The sequence below is a fragment of the Prinia subflava genome, chromosome 5, assembly GCF_021018805.1.
Source record: "Prinia subflava isolate CZ2003 ecotype Zambia chromosome 5, Cam_Psub_1.2, whole genome shotgun sequence".
In the NCBI taxonomy this organism is placed as follows: domain Eukaryota; kingdom Metazoa; phylum Chordata; class Aves; order Passeriformes; family Cisticolidae; genus Prinia; species Prinia subflava.
Window position 1 is genome coordinate 6,941,483 of NC_086251.1, and position 17,368 is coordinate 6,958,850.

General features: G+C 39.8%; 1 protein-coding gene across 2 annotated transcripts in view; it reads right to left on the reverse strand.

Annotated features, from left to right (window-relative positions):
- Positions 1 to 1,337: 1,337 nt before the first annotated feature.
- The window catches only part of PARVA (parvin alpha), a 62,277-nt gene continuing 46,246 nt past the window's right edge, over positions 1,338 to 17,368 (reverse strand). For both annotated transcript variants that reach the window (XM_063397910.1, XM_063397911.1), the window contains exons 7-13: positions 13,610 to 13,668; positions 12,758 to 12,777; positions 11,436 to 11,497; positions 10,694 to 10,762; positions 9,357 to 9,458; positions 8,506 to 8,578; positions 1,338 to 5,829 (exon numbers count right to left, since the gene is read on the reverse strand). In XM_063397910.1, coding sequence (XP_063253980.1) covers positions 5,753 to 5,829; positions 8,506 to 8,578; positions 9,357 to 9,458; positions 10,694 to 10,762; positions 11,436 to 11,497; positions 12,758 to 12,777; positions 13,610 to 13,668 — 462 coding nt within the window. In that variant the 3' untranslated portion in view covers positions 1,338 to 5,752. The remainder of the gene's footprint in view (positions 5,830 to 8,505; positions 8,579 to 9,356; positions 9,459 to 10,693; positions 10,763 to 11,435; positions 11,498 to 12,757; positions 12,778 to 13,609; positions 13,669 to 17,368) is intronic.

Sequence of the window (17,368 nt, forward strand, 5' to 3'; positions counted from 1 at the left end):
TATGTTATGCAGGGTCCTGGCACAGAGGAGTGAGAGTCAGAGCTCAGCAGGAACTTTGCACTGAGACAGAGGCAGGTAATGTCAGTCTGTTTGCTCTTCAAAATATGTTTGCAGATTTTAACACCTTTTGACTGACTGAAACACAGAAACAGGCCTTACAGGAGGCCCAGAAGACAGGTTCTTCCCCCAAGTCCTTTTCCACCTTTTCAACAGCCTAATCCCCACCTACACTCCCTTTTCTGCTCTCCTCCTGTCTCAGTTAATGTGGACTTATTCTACACACTGAGCTGCTCAGGCATCAACAGTGCCCCTCCAACAACAGCAAAAACACTGTTTCACCTTCATTTCATACTGCAGGACTCTGAAATGGGGGAGGAATAGCTCCCATGGCTGCAGAAGGGTGTTAAACCCAGACCCTTTGCTTCCTGTGCCAGCAGCAATGAAAAGGTCGAGGCGGCCAGCCCGTGACCTTTGTGCTGTACCGTGTCTGAAGAAGAGCAAGCCTGCTTCCTCCTGGGGACAAAACCCACCAAATCCAGGACAAAAGCTCCAAGTGCCCATGCTGAGGGTTAAGAATGTGGCTCCCAAGCAGGCAGAATTGCTTCAATCCAGCCCTGAGTAACAGACTGGGATTGAAGACTGGCATTAAAATCACCCTGTCTTTAGTGCTCCCCGTTGATTAGGCAGCTCTGCTTGGTGGTTTGAGCTTTACAAGCAGAGCTAAAGATCAAACACCTGCTTCTGGATTCAGGCCAGTAATTCAGTGGCTATAAATGTCGATCTGGAGCACTTTAGATGCCTATATTTTGGACTGGTTCCAAGCTCTGCATTGAAGCTCCTGCATTAAAGGGTCACAACAAAAACGAGTTTATAAAAAACCAGACCTCAAAATCTTCCTAAACGCAATTATTTTCTGACATGGACAACATAATTTCAGTTTTAACATTTTGCTAACATTTTGTTCGATTCGAAATTAACAAAACTGCTCTAGAGAATTGCACTATGTGCAGCTGGGATATCCCCACTGAAGCGCCCAGCACTGCAGTGTTAAAAGTAAAGGTGTATTTTGCTACTTTGAGTCAAAGACAGCATTTTCCTGACCTGCTGCTGTTAATCATTTCAAACATATGTTTACATGATTGCTTTTGCCAACCCACATTCAGCTGTCACCAGCCCCCACAGAGCATAATAATAAACACCTTGCACTCCCACAAAGGGGTTACTGGAAAAGGGCTGGGTGCACGGAGAGGTCTGGAAGTTTCGAGACCACAAAACACTCAGTTTCCCTAATTTTTTGTCAGACAACTCATCCTTCGACCCAACAACAACATAAGGTGTTGATTTTCAGGTGCAAATTTTATTGTGGAGCATAACAAAAGGTTTCAGAAAAAGCACAGGGAAAAAAAATCAGCAAGAGTGTGTCTTTTACTTACAGAGTACATATATTCTGTGAAAGCTACTAACTCTGCAGCTGAAGGCAATGCAGCTTAACTGAAACTAATAATTATTTTTGGATACATGTTTAGCAAATTTTGATTTTTTTCCCTCAGTTAATTTGATATTGAAATTGAGGACCAAATGTTTCAATGACTCCAGCATTGCTGCAGAGTGCATGGTACTAAACTGTTAGACAGAAAAGAAAATCTCACTATTGCAGAAAGAAAGTCACACAAAATATTTTCAGAATACATAAAACTAGCCCTTGTAAATGTTGAATGACTCAAAACCGCTTTGGAAAATCTGTGGATGCTGAGGTATGCCTGATTTTAAAATTTTCATGATGCTATCTCAATTTTTCATGTGACAAATCAAACTAAAACATCTTAAGGTAAACTAATTCTAATTTTTTACAAACGATTTCTTCAGTCTGTAATTGTACTTTGACTAAAGAGAAAGCCCACACTTATTCTTACAATAACATGGCAGAAGTCTACTAGGTAACAGTGTAAAAATCTTGCCAGAGTCTTCAAGGCACTGTTTTCTCTTTGGATGCTTGGCCATTCATGAAGGTTGTTTTGAGAGAAAGATAAAAATAACAAAAACTAGACTTAAAGCTGACATCTAATATGTTAAATATCATATATATCTTTCTCTAATGAAATAAGCTTCTAAAAGCCATTCTGCTTTACAACACTGTGGCTTGCAGTAAGGCGTCTGCTGAATTAATCTGAAACATGAATTTAAAACCATACTTCCAGAATAAAAAGTAAGAACAGAAGTCAGCTAAGCAGCTTTTACCTCAGTCCTCGTGGTCTGCTTGAATGCAGCCATTCCCAACCCTGTAAAACAGAGGCTCTGGTGATTTCCTGCCACTTGGTCCACAGTTCACTGCAGCAGATTAGGAACTTATCCAGCTCCTGCTGGTCCACCTGAATTCCTGAGCTATGGAGCTGCAAGGGCTGCTCCCCTCTGTAACATGGAGATACTCCTGACTAGGAAATGCAAAGAACTGGATATCCTGCAGTCAGCTCATTTAATAGGAAGCTTGGTTCGTCTGGACTCCATCAGAAATACACGGCAATCCAATTCTGGGCTTTAGAAGTATGTCTTGGGCAAAATTACGCAAAGGTTCCTTTTCATAGGACTTGCTCTTCATGGCAAATAACAGCCAGTCAGCTGAGAAAGAAATCTGAAAGGAGCTGACCTCAAGATATTAGGATTTTGGGTAATCATTTTGACACCACCTTATTGACACACTAGGAAGCTCCTCTTTAAAAAAAACCTAAACAAACCAGCCCAAACAATTAGTTTTGTGTGGCTGAAAGAGCACGCCAGGATCCATCAACAGGGAAAGGATGCCCATCTCCAGCCACAAAAGAAACCTAGATACCACATTGCTGGGTGCAGGGATCAATCAGAAGTCACAGAACACAGTTCTTTTGGTGGTTTCACAATGCCCCAGCAGCAGCAGTGTTTACTGGCAGACCAAAATTGGTCAGTGTGCAGTGGGCTCAGCTGCCTGTGGGCCCTCGTGTGACACAGCACAGCAGAGAGGGACACTGCTCTGCTGGGTGGGATCCAAACACCACCAGCAGCACCTCAGGCAGGGCCTTGGATTTACCCTGCCTGGCTTTAGGATCCACAGGCTCTCTCTGCGACCACGGGAGGAACTGGAGCAGGGGGCTGCTCATGTCTTACATGAGCTGAATCAATCGATTTGGGTCCACTCAGCTATTTAAAGTAATTGTAAATAAACCTGGGGCTGACTAAAATTTAAACAACTCCTATCTTGATATAAACAGAGAGAAGGATTCTGTTTTCAGCAGTACGTCAGGGTGCACTGCTGTGTATCAGGAATAAAAGAAACCCAAGTGGGGCAGAATTTGGCCCAGATAACTTTTCCTTTCCCTGAAGGAAAGGGCTGGCCTACACCAACTGCTGAAAAGCAAGCTGTCTACAGTAGTGTTCTATATTTCTCTTATATTTTGAATCAAAGCAATAAATATTAGATATAATCTCTATATTAGATTTCGTATTTATCTGATAGCTATTTAAATCTACACTGTCAAAAATATAAGCAGTGATCCACTCCTACATGGCAGCATATACTATTTGTAAGTGTTAAAACTATCACATGGATCTGTATTTACATAGGACACTGTTGCTTATATAGCAGATTTTAATTTACATAAATTCTTACCATAGGTTAGGTGATTGTGGAAAGGTTGGCTGTTGTTGAAATGTTTTTGTGGTTCTGCATAATTGCATTTCAGCATGAGGACTTAATATTTCTGTCTCATTTTATGTTTTATAAGGATGGAAATGGAGTCTGACAGATAAATCTCCAATAGTGTTATACCAATATAGCACCAGAAACACTTATTTGCAAGTCCAGGCAAAGAAAACAGTTTCACTGTTCACTTTACATATATAAATCTCCTCTTTAAAGAAAGTGCACTCCTGAAAACAAAGGCAATCAAAACCTTTTGGCACTGTTGAAATGTAACAGTGTTGCAGCTGAGGATGGCCTGCAGAAAAAACATAATTTGTTTTTTATTGGTTATTACAAACACTTCTAGGTGTGCAAATGAAAAACTTGCATGTTAAACATGAAAATAAGCTGAAATTGCTGCTGATATATACATGAGAAGTTCTGTCTCCATTTGTCCAAAAAATGTTTGGTTAATTCCTATTGTTTAGCTTCTCAGATATTAAAGATATAATGAAAACATTCATTTTCACTGAGGTCAAAATGTCCAGCTATTTCTCCCTGTAAAGGGCAAATAACTGCTGTTTTCTGTACCTCTAATTTCAGAAACTCAGCTAAAAAGACACAGATAAGAAAATATTTTAATAAAGATATTTAGAGTGCTTATCACAATCAGATAATTTCTGAGTCCAGAGAACATCCAGGTATTGTCCTTTGAATTGAATACTGACTTTCCCTTAAAAAAAATTCTTATTATTTCCTAGAAAAATAAACTCATAGCTCCTCAGTAGAAGTCAGTATCACCTTCTTACTAAACATCAGGTGATGTTTAGCAAAGAAAATAATTGCTGGAGTTCCCTCTATGCTAATGTTGTCCTGGAAAGCTCTACATAAAAGAGGAAAAAAAAAAAAGCCCTGGAAAATTGAAAACTATGTAATGCTTTGCATCATGGCTAACATACAACTGCTATTGACTGCTTCCCTACCAATCTAAGGGAAGAATCAGCTCTCATCTCCCTTTTGTGTCTTTTTTAAAGCTAAAGCCAATCAGTAACAGCTTATAATTGGTGGTAATTAAATAAAAAAAGCTTTGTAGCTGTGTAAAATCAAAGAACTTTACTTTGTGATGGAATCTTTGCAGGTGGAAGAGGTTTTGACCATTTCTAGAAAATGACTCTCATTTTTTTCTGTTGAACATTTTGCAGCAACATACATTCATCATAAAATCAACCAAAGGGGCAATTCTAAATTCTATTAAGCAATCAACCTAAACTTGCAATCTGATAATCCTGTGGTTAAACTGCCAAAATTAAAAAAGCCATTCTTCTACTTTCTAATATTATGTAGTAAAACAAGTATTATAGAAAAGCTGTACTATACTGCTGTGTCTTCTTGACAAGTGTTCTTTGCAAAAAAGATCTCTGCCTTGAACAAAAGCAAGTGACAAGCTGCAGAGTGTGGTTCTGCAGAACGCTCCATAGCACAAATTGAAGCAGAGGATCACATTATAGCGAGTCTGAGGGAATGAGTAGCCACTTCAGTTTGTACCCATAAAGTTAAAGCCCAGTAATGGCACTGGAACTAGATATTCACCAGGTTAAGTGTTTTCTTTTTAGCTGTCATGTGAACAAGTGTATTGAACTGTTTCTCCCCATGCACATTCCTCAAAATTAGAATGGAACTGTCTTAACATGGATAGAAAATATTCTTTCCCCTTCCCAGATTAAAAAAAGATATATGTAAAAAATAATAAAATACTCAGTACAGAATATTCCTATGATTGGCTCCAAAGGCTGATTTGAATTAAACTTAGTAATTTTTTTTTCACTGTTGCTTCACCTGTTAAAAACAGTGTGAAGACAACAAAGACATGAATTCTCCCAGAATATAACCAGATACCTTCCCCCAAACCCTTTTTTCTTTATATTAGTTTTAAATCTACTATGAAAATAGCAGTGCCAGAATATTCAACTAATCAAAAATTCTTCAGGTATATGGTTTAGTTCCTTTTAGGATAGAGATGCAGAGGAATACTGATGAAAGATATGCTAGTTATGATGTTTTCTTTGTTAATACTCCTTTCTGTTAACCCAAATCAATTCTTCACTCCACGTTCCTGTACTTGGAAAACAAATTGTACAGTACTCTCAGTGTAGACTTCAAGTCACAGTTTACAATATCTAGAAAAAAGACAAGGGAAAACAAATTAGTAACTTCATTAGCTCCAAATGTTTTCCAGAAAGAAAGTGCCCATTCTCTACTCCTTTCTTTTGCTCACATTAATACCTGTGAACATTAGATCACAAGGACAGCAAAAAAGAGTAGAAATATCAATAAAACACGATTTCCAAACTGGCAACTCAAAACTTGGTGTTTTAACCACTTCCAGTTAGGGATACAAACAGCTACTGCTGCTTATGTTGAAATGTAACCAAACTCAGATGCTCCTGAGCCAAATTGTGCCCGGGATTACACATACTTATATGACTTCATCTTCAGCCAGTAGTGGCTGGAAAGTAATCATTCTGAAACAAAGACATCAGGCAGTAGCCAATGGAACCTTCCTTTTATGTAAGAACAGTAGGACTTGGCACATTCTGGGCTGCAACATCTTTTACTAGGCCTATTTTCAGCAAGGCAGCTAGAGGCAAGTTTAAATTTTCCAGAGGATCTGAAGATGCTAGGTATACAAGTGCTCCTTGAACAAACATCTGAAAATCCTTTGAGTTAGCTGACATTCATGGCTGAATCAGTCCTCAGAAACTCAACATCTAAAGTAAAGGATTTATATGCAACAAAAAGCTAATGAATACCTTCTGTTTCAAAGAGCAGTTCTTGAGAAAGTCAATATTATTTCACAAGAAATCTATAAAACAAACTGACAAGTACTACTGCAGCAGTCTACACTAGTGCTTTAGTCAAACAGGGATTCAGAACTGCCCTCAGAAAGAGCAGAGTGGAATTAGAATTGTCCTGTCTCTTTCTGCTGAATGCATAGGAACTCGAATTCCTAACTGTGGTTCTTGGAATTGGCCAAAAACCTCCAAGGAAGCCCAGTAAATGGTGTACTGTAACCATCAGAGTTTAGCCATCATATTTATCCACATTGATGTTTCTCACAGACTGAGAAGGGGGTCACACTTTGAATAATCAATCCAATCAAACCTATGCATGGTGCCCCAAAGTATGCCAACTAAAGATATTGAATTTACATCCATGGACAAAGGGTGGAAACACCCAAGCCTAGATTTTCTGCTGGGCCTGTGTATGGTCATGTAAGCAGAGCCAGCATGGGTTTGTGGCTCTTTATTAACCAGATGAAAAATGCTTGGTATAAAATGAAGAGGAAATGCCAAAAGCTGCAGGAAGGGTGCACGGCTCCCACAACATCCCACTGCAATCTGCAATACTGTTTGCATTTAACATTGGAAGTTTCCTCCTTCAGGCCAGCAGCAAGGTGCAGAACTACATTTTTTTTGTCCAAATACAGAACTTCTACTATTAAGGAAATAACTTTGTTAGGTCTTTGCAAAGACACCACCACAAAAAAGATACCACCACCACCACAGAATTCCACAGAAGGGCTCAAAGTGAAAGAAGCACGCTCCCAGAGAAAGATGGGTTATTTCCATTGCTACATGGGTTTGACCAACACATGTAACCTTTTACTGGTTGCAAGTTTCTAAAAGAGAGACTTGAGTTTGGCTTTGATGCACACAATGCAAGGAGTAATCTAAAAAAGCTCAAACTGCAAATGAATTCGTTATAGGCTCAGCAGATTAATGTCCCAGCCATTTTTAAAGTAAAAGGTCACAGAAAGCTTTTTAAGACCTTTTCAATTATATTGCAAATAACCCAAATAAACTGTTGACCCCATAAAAATCTTTGGTTTTCATACTCATTTATTTAACTGCATTCTTTTTTTTTTTTCCACTAAATATGTTTTTCATATTCTAAAGCGCTTTTCAGCGTATTTTTTCCTCAAGAACCTCAAAGAAACAGTGTAGGAATTCAAAGAGTATTTAGTGTACACATTTAGGGTAAGATCCTTTTCAATACTCTTTTGCTCACTGGAAATTTTAAGTATGGGCATTGTGCCCAACGTAACAACACATAAAACAGATGTGTTTTTCCATTCACATTGGGCAGGAAGTTTCATATTAAGCATTTCAATAATTGCACAAGAAATGTCTTATATATGCTGAAATATCCTTATGGCTTGATTTATACTGGAAAAATTAGCTGTCCCCCAGAGCAATAAATACCTGAAAAATTAAATGCCATAAGAATTTTAAACCTCCATGGGGAGTAAGGGATCACAGATACTCTGTGTTTTACTTGGATCCCTCAGTTTCACTGTTTCCCCCTTCTCACTTTGACTATTTCAGACATAAAGGTTTGTGATACACTCACCAGTGGTTTAGTTAAGCATGACTGTGGATAAGAGTTCAAGCAATCAAAAGAAGTGAACAAGACAGGCTGGGTAGGTCCAGATTTAATGCACAGGCTCGATCCTGAGATGCATTATTTTGTGTGTGTGCATGTCTGTGGCTGTTATAACCTGGAAGTTGGGAGGGATGGAAAAATCCTGAATGGAGCAGAGCCTGATTCAGCAATGAGTGCCTGAATCTCCAGGGAGTTGTGACTGTAAGAAGCAACACTCTGACATTAGCTCAGGTCAACTCCTCAGGGAATGACAATCCCGTACTGTGGCAGGAAAAGGCTGCGAGCACCACAGAATAAAGTCCGAAATTGGTCTTGGATTAACTTAACCTTCATTTAGCCACACCATAATCTCATAAGATCTGGATCCAACACAAATTTTTAAGGAGATACAAAAAAGGTGGGATAGGTACCTTCTGGCCTTGGCTTTGGTTTTTCCAATCCACCATCCTGCATGAGCTCAAATGCAAAGGACACATTGACAACCTGGCAATACAACAGAGGCAGTCACTCTTGGGAACTCTGTGCAGTGCTAATGGTCAAGACAAGACATATTTAAAGTTGCAGACCTAGATATTCAGAAAGGAAAAAATGGTCAGGGCTCTGTGTATCTGGTCCTTGGAGCCCACACAATCCATTGTTTTGCTGTTTCTGGGTGATGGTGGTTGCAGAAAGATAAAGGTATTCGAAAGTTAACATGAACTAACATAACCCTTTATAAAATTACTTACAAGTAAGCACAGCCCACCTCCTACAAGTTCAAAAATTGGAACATGATGGCCCCTGAAGTGCTCTTGTCTTGAACAGACAGATGAATTGCCTGGATAGCTACAGACACTGATGTAATGTTGGTCTTAAATTGACACATTGTACATATATGCCTTTATGCTTCCAAAACCCATTAAACCTTTCCAATGTTGAATTCTTGGATTTTGGACACACTAAAAATCAGTTCTGTCATCAGTGCTTGTGTGTAATAGTATATACATTAATGAACAGTAGGTCTCATTCAATGACAGCACCACACAATGGCTGCCAAAATCTCTTAATACTTGCTAACCACTTCACCATTAATGTAATTTTCTGGTTTATTCCAGCTAAGTATTAATACTGATTTTTTAAAGTACTTGGAAATGGTTACCAGTACAGTTCTTTCTTGATTTCAGCTATTAGCATCAAACTTATGTGGAAAAGCTTGTGTTATCCTTCTACAACTAGACATATTCAAATGTTTGTTTCTACCAGAGAAAGGAAATCTAGTTACCTTTTGTTCAAAACTATCAGGAGTCAAGAAAAAGCTGTGCAGGGGAACAAAGTAGCCTTCCAGGAGACCCATTAGCAGGACTAAATACACTCCATCTGCAAACTGTGAAAAAAAAAAGGTTCTCAGTTCATTTTCTGAATAATGTCTCCCTGCTTTTCTTATTGAACAATGGGGCACTGGAACAGGATTGCCCAGAGAAGCAATTGCCCCACCCCTGGGATTGCCCAAGGCTGGATGGGGCTCTGAGCAACCTGGTCTGACGGAAGGTGTCCCTGCAGGAGGGGTGGAACTGGATGATCTTTAAGGTCCCTTACAAGCCAAACCATTCCATGTTTCTGTGCTTTTGTCACAGGCCTCTCACTCCTACCCCAGTGGCATCAGGTCTATTAGCAACCCATCCCCTTCCTGAGGCAGGGAATGTTCTTTCAGCTGATGGAAATACAATCTCTCATCTTAAGGAGTGTTATTTCAGAAAAATGCTTAAGGAGTTTCTAGGTACATTTGAATGCTTTCCCCCAAAGTAAACAATGCAATAAGCAGAAATAGGGAATGCCCTTTTGCAAGCCTTTACACGATTTCCATCTAAATCTTAATTTTACCTTTTGAAAAATTTCAATCAGATTGGTAGGTGTTTAAATAAAGCAGAGATTCACAATAACATGAATCAAGACATAAAATAAAGCCTGACCTGAAGACACCTGGGGTTTTTTTGATAGTGCAGATCCCATCCCTTCCTGCCTGACCCCGTAATTTTCTTATGATAACTGCAGCAATTGTTCACACGGGGAGGTATTAATAAAGCAGGATTAAGCTTTTCTCTTCGCTTCCTTTCAGCCCATTTAGCAGCTGAGAACAAGAAAGAGGAGCACGCAGCACATTACTTCTGTGGTGCAATCAGGCCTGCAGCCCAGCTGCACAGCTGCCTGCACACTTGAGCAGCTCTGCTCTCGAGAGTCCCCAGCTCCCCCTCAATGGGGGCATTGTGATCCCGCGTGGCCGCGGCTTCTGCAAAGGTAGGCAGGGAACAACTGCTCAGCACACAGCTCCTTCCTCACCAAAACAAGCAGCTCCTCCTTTTACAGCACTTGGCAGCACCCCGAGGGTGGCATTTGGTAATTAATTTTTATGCTAATGAAAGTACAAAACTGGTTTGGGCGCTTAATTTGGCGGGGGTCTTCTTCGTTCAAACGTATTTAGAAATGAAGGGTTTCCTGCTGAAATAACATCTTACAGCTTATTCAATAATAATTCAGTGAAATCTCTGGATAAAGCTGAGGGCACAGGGAGTAACATAGTACAACTACCTCTCCCCTGTAAGAAAGGCTATAAAATTGTACCTGCGTGTCCAGCTCAGTCACCTCCAAATTCAGTTTATTCAGATGCTTGTTCACAAAGGTGATGAGAGTCTGCAACATGAAAACAGTGCAATGAAGGCCTATTCAGCAGGGCAGCAGTTCAACACCAGCAGTATGAACTCCACTCACAAGAGAATCTGCATGAATGAAGAGACTGCAACACAATCTCCAAGTTTTGAAATTGAAATGTGACATTAAAAATTGGTTTAGAATTATTTTTTACAAGAATGAAGAACAGAAATAAAACGAATGTGGTATATATATTAAAAAATACATTTTAAAACACAGAAAACCACCAAATTTTTAGCAGACTATGGGGAAGTGGGTAATTGGACTCCACTCAAATCTGACAGCAGCCAGAATACTCTAGGGTCAGACCTCTGGAAGCTGTAAACTGGATATCTCCTTGGCATCAGTACAGTCAATGTACCAGTTGGGTTCTACTCAACATACACTCTGTGAGAACTTTTCTGATGGAAACTTTGATAACTATATGTTATTCTGTGTTCCAAAGTTATGTTCATGCTGCTAAACATTAAATAAAAGGTAACATTATAATCACGACTTTGTGTATTTAAGCATAAAGCTTAATTGTATTTAATGTATTCAAAGCCTGCCAGCTATACATTATATCCACACACACTCACCACATCCACACCATCTGACACACACAAGCATGCACATGAACACATTAGGTATTTTAAAAATAAAAAAAACTTCCAACCTTTTTCACTACATTGAGCTTGTCTGGGGCATGGTCAAATAAAGTGTCGAATGCATCTCTTTCTGAAAAACATTCAGTGCCATTAATGTACTGAGCAGCAGTTGTTCCAGTGCAGAATAAACACTTACTGAGGCACACATTCATTGGAGACAACACAGTCAGCAAAATGTTTCAATATAGTCTCTGTATTCCAAGTACCAAGTAGTTTGCATACTTCTCTCTTGCTGCGAGCTGCTGGTAACTTATTCTCCATTATTCACAAAAAACCCATCATTTTCAGGTAGGATCTGGATTACCTAAAGACCCCGTTTCCCAAAAATGAGCAAGGAATAGTATCTTTATGCATAAAGTCTTAAATAGTCAGCCAAGCTATTTAAGACTTTTTTAAGCTATTTACAATGACCAATGGTTTGGTCACAGACAGCCAAGTGACCAAACCATTTTCTGCTAAGAACATGAGTTTACATTAGTCACTACATCTAGAGAGGAAGATTTGCCCATGGACCACTGACTGCATTATTAAGCATCTCAAGCAGGTTTGTGATCACACATCTGCAGTACAATCCTTTGTACAGATGTTTTGGGCTACTCTCAGATGTAATTTAGGGCACTATTAGCAGGACAGCCAACCTAAGGTAGCATGACCAGAGTGCTACTGCAGGTACCTTCCGAAGAAAACAGAAAAAATACATAAAAGGGTACCAGAGCCTTTTCTGAGTAATTTCTGTTTCAACAATCACCTGAAGGACAGCAGATGACTCAACAAACATCCATATTCCTCAATTAAAAAAACCCCAAACAACCCAAAAGCAAGAGTAGATCCAAAGGCACTTGTAGAAGGCAGACTTCACACAAAGCAAGACTCAGGTGAGTGTTTTCTGCTGGCCATCCTCAGTCCTGGCAGTGAGACACACGAGGCACAGGACCTGAATAATGACTCAACATCTTGAAAGTGCAAGCAGGTAATGGATGAAGAATATCAACTTTCACCAGCTGGTTCATGATAAGACACCATCTCACGTTATGCTGGGAACTCATGACCATTAATACCACTGCAGTAATATTCTGCAGGTTAAACCACAAAGAACATGCAAATTAACATGTGCTGAAAAGTAATGAAATGTGTTTTAAAGATGGTCAGAATGATTTTAATGGGGTTTTTTTCCCTTCTGTTAACTGCTACAACAGCCTGTGGTGCATATTTGCCAGGGCAACTCGAAATCCTCTCCTTTCTTGCCATTTGATCAAAGTGACCACGCACTGCAGAACTCATGTACACTCTGGCTGCCTCAAGAAAAGAGACAATAATCAAATGAACTTACCATGCCTTCCTGATAATGCCCTGTGGGGGGGAAAAAAAAGGGAAAAGAATAAAACAGTCACATATAATTCACCTGAAGATACTGTGCTGCAAAAAACCCCCAGCATACATTGTGAGATCTTCAGCTTGGTGAATGGAGTAAATGGAGGAATGGAGTAAATTCATGGAATTAGGAGAATTTTGTGAATAACTTCACCAAGTTACTCCAGCTGAGGATCTGGGTTAGTCTGGAGTGTGTCAGTATAATATCTCTTGGCTTCACCAAAGTCTCACAGGAGGCCAGATCTCATATTCCCTAGTTTGAACCACATCAGCACACCTTGCCTGAGTGAAGAAGGCTTTTTCATGTCAGTTTGTGAAAACCTTTCCCTCTGCTTTGAAGATGCATCTACCACACCAACTACAATAGAAATCCAGCCCAAACAAGGCTTGGGCTCTATTTTATCCTTCATATAACTCTCAGACATAAAACTAGACAGATTAATAATAAGTCAGTAGTGCAGCTTCTCTTCATTCAGTTAGAAACTAGGATATTCTACCACTGTTCTCTTCTGGTTTGGAATAGCTTTTCTGTTATAAAATGCTCAGTGAGATGGCACATACAGGGCTCTCTACCACCATTTTACAATCCAAAGTCCTGCTTTTTCCCCCCCCACCTCTCTATTTCCTCCCCCTTTTTGTATTTTTAGATGCTTGTTTGCAGCTCTTGAAAAGGCTAAAATACAGTCACCGGCTGATGCATCATCTTCCCTGGAACCCCAATACTGAAATCTAAATATCAGCAAATGTTTGAATTTCTGAGACACATCTGTGTTCAATTACTGAACTGCTGGCAAATGTGGTGTTGACATACTCAGTGTTACCAGTTATTTCCTCTTGGATTTGTCGAGACTGGAGGATTCCTTCTCGTTTCTGGAAAAAGGAAAAAAAGTGACATTTTTCTCAGCAAAGTTTAATGCTTAGGGTACAGTAAAAATTTGTGATCCACAAACATGATTCGATAAGAAACCTGCAGAATAAGAACTTTTCTTACACAATTTTTCAGTAATGTATTATTTTACCTTGCAAGAAATTCAGAGAACTCTTTTATACATTAACAAGAAACCTGAAACTCCACCTGTAGAAGGAAGTATTTCTTTTCCTTTCTCCATTGTTCCTAATTCACTTTTCTTTTAAAAGGCCCCAATTCAGCAAGACATTTGAAACACCCAAACACATATGTAAGTATTTTAGTGGAGGTATGTCTAGGTGAGCTGAATTAAGCCCTGTATTTCAATGAACAGCTTGGCAGATGGTGCCCATGCTTCTCTTTTGCAAAAATCTTGCTCCCAGGCTATTTGTTCTTTCTGCCCTGTTCGTACTGTTTCTTTTTCTTTTCTTTCTTTTTTTTTTTTTTTTTCTCAGTGCTTCCTTTCTCTGCAGACAAAGAGCTCTACTGGCTTCTGACAGAAACCAAAATGGAGCTTCCATTCACACTCCCATCCTGCTCCAGCAGTGACTGATGTTCCTCAGATGGGAGAAGCCCTTTGCTGCTGCTGCTGCTGCTGAGGGGCTTTTGTCCAGAGGCTGTGCCCAACGTGGCAGAAGCCAACTCCAATCACTGCTGTTGGAGTCACTGCAAAATGAAGCCCTTGAAGAGCTTGACATTGTTGCAGTTTGCTGATCATGCTCATCTGGGGCCGGTGTAAATACCACACATATGTTTTGGCTCTCTTTGTGTTCCCTCTGTCAATTCTATTCGCTGGTATTACCAAAAATTTGCAGTACAGAGAGAAAAGTCAGGCAAATGCTGACAACTCCATTTAAAGTCTAGACATCAGGCAATTACTTGTGATTTTTCAACCACTGTCATACAAGGAAATGAGAAAAATAGATTTAAGCTGGTCCTAGACTTGTCTGCTATGGGGAAAAGAGAAAAGGAGAATAACCTTTTAGAAAAGTCCTTCACAGCATGTGAACTGGGGCTGCTGCTTTCCCTGCCCTGGAGAAGACAGTGCATCCCCACCTGAGGCATCCTCAGGGTGTCATGTGCTGAGGACCGAGCCAGACTCTTCTATTCCTTCTACACTGCACTGCTAAAATACATCAAGAAATGTATTTATTTCTGCAAGAAAAGCTGAACATGGCCCTCTGGTCAGACTGGCACTGGGAGTAATGTGAACTGTCCTTTCAGCTAGATGACAGTTTCAGGGGGTTTCTGTGGTATTTTTTAAAGTCCTGTTTTTAAGTATCTTGCACACAGTAAAAAATGCATTCAGGGAGCACTTGAAAGACACAGGGGAGTCCAGGGTGTTACATACTGGAAGAGGGGGCACAGAACAGCTGCAGAGGCATTCGTAGTCTGAAGAAAAATGACATAATTTAGGGCTATCTGCCCTTCCAGCTCGTGCAGACAGCAGTTAAATGCTGTCTCCAGTACTAACTGGAGTAGCTTCAAATTACAATCCAGTTCATGCTAACTCAGCTTGGAATTCCACTTTGTTTGCTATTTTTGTTTACTTTTCCCTTTGCTGCAGGTGAAAGGAAACTTTCCTTTTCTCCTCCTGATGTCTCTGACATGCCACTGATGCCTTATGCAGCAAGAGCCCTGTTGCTTTCATCTCCCAGAGAGGCTGAGCATCACAGCAATGCCAGCTGTAGTTTTCAGTGATCAGACTGGGAATATGGGTGTAGAAAAAGGTTTCTAATCCTCTACACCCTCTCTCTGCAAGCACATAAAAAGCTGCCTGAAATATGCTCCAGTACTGATACAAAAAATATTTCCCTTTTTGATAAACTACAGCTAATATATTAAAACTAAAAAATCCGCACCTTAATCTTGTTGTTGACAATAATAACAAAAAAACCAAAAAACCCAAACCAAAATGATCTCAAGCCCTTTTGTTGTGTCTGGCACCTGACTACTAACATTGCTGGGATTTCCACACTGTCAAACACAACGTGCATCCCCTGGACACTTACTTGACCACCACGTGTCAAGACAGACCTTCCTATACTTTTGATTTGAAAAAAGACTGGTGAATTCCCACAGAATGGGCCTTAAAGTACTGGTCTAAGCACCTTCTCTGAAGGCTGCTGCTCATACATCACTTGCACCTTAAAAAGTCTTCACCTCAAAAGTGACCTAACACTGATACCACCTATTGTGAGGTTTGTCTCATACTAGACAGAGAATGACACAATATTCCTAAAAATACAGAGAGGTGCTACTGAGGACTGAAAGGCTGTCCAGCAAGTTCCTTAAAGGCAACAGTGGCTAAAATTGAAACAACAAACTATAAAAATCAGCATCAACTATTTGGAAGTCACTGAGAAAAGAGGCATGAATTAAGATTCCCCACTAAAAAGAAAAGCTGGACATGCTTTCCAGTGATGACAGAAGACCTTAGTGAATAGGCTTGGCATTTTCTTCCCTCACAGCTGAAAGACTTCACACAAGGCCCTGAAGATATTCCTGATCACTTACCATTTAAAATTGGAAACTACCCCTAGAATAAAAAAAAAAAAAATCTGAAATGATGGTAGTACATCTGGAAACAGAAAAGATTTCTAATCTCCTTTTTTGTCAGCATTTTTATGTAACTGGGGGCCAACTGCTTAATTTGCCCCACAAAGTCCCAGTCTGAAAATCTTGCCACTATTTGGATGTCTTTTTGCCCATGTCTTGTTACAACTCATTTCACCTGGAGGGCCATGTTTTATAATTGCTCCACCAAAGTGTAATGCAGAATTATTCTGGAGCTTGAAAGAACAAATAAATTTGTCACAGATTCAGAGAAGACTTCATTGGAACCTGGAGGCAGTGCTGCTCCAAAACATTTCAGGCCTTCCCAGGTAGTGGGACCAACGACCTCTGATTAAGGTTGTGATTTCCACACTCATCTAATCCCAATAATCTCCTAGCTTTGCCTAAGAGTAGTTTATGCACCCAAGAACTGCTGTCCCAGAACATGCTGAAGCCATTCTGGCTGCTCTGCCAACGCATTCTCACACTCTGTGACTTCCATCTCTTGGACACAAACAATCTGTCATCTAACCATTCATGGATGCTAGAAATACATCATTTTTAAGAAGAGGCAAAATGATGACAAGACCCAGCTCTCCAAAAAAGCTCTCAGTCATTTCAGTAGATATGATCAAACAAAGCCTGGGCTTTGTTCAAAGTTATTTATTCTACTGGTATGGCAGGAAAAGAAAATAATAGAGTAGCTACAAAAGGTCCAACTATCACATTTTTTCCTAAATCAGCTTAAACCCAGATATCATATCACTCTCATTGCTAACAGCTTTTGTATAAAACAGCCAAAGGAAACAAGCTTTCATAAGAACTAGGCTGATTACCTGTTGGACATGAGCACATTTTTTTGTTTCACAAATATCTTTTTTTCTATTTCAATAAACGACATCCAGCCAACACGGCAACCCTCACATTTTATGTTGCTTCTATGCCTAACAAAATCATGAAATGAATTAAGGGAGTCTTTCTTGAAAGACTTCATAAAAGTACTTTGTTCTTTTATTTCCGTTCTCTCCTGTTCTCTTTATCGAACCACACACAGCAGAATTTTAAAACAGCTACTGCATAGTCTGTCAAGCTTCCCTAGGCTTGATC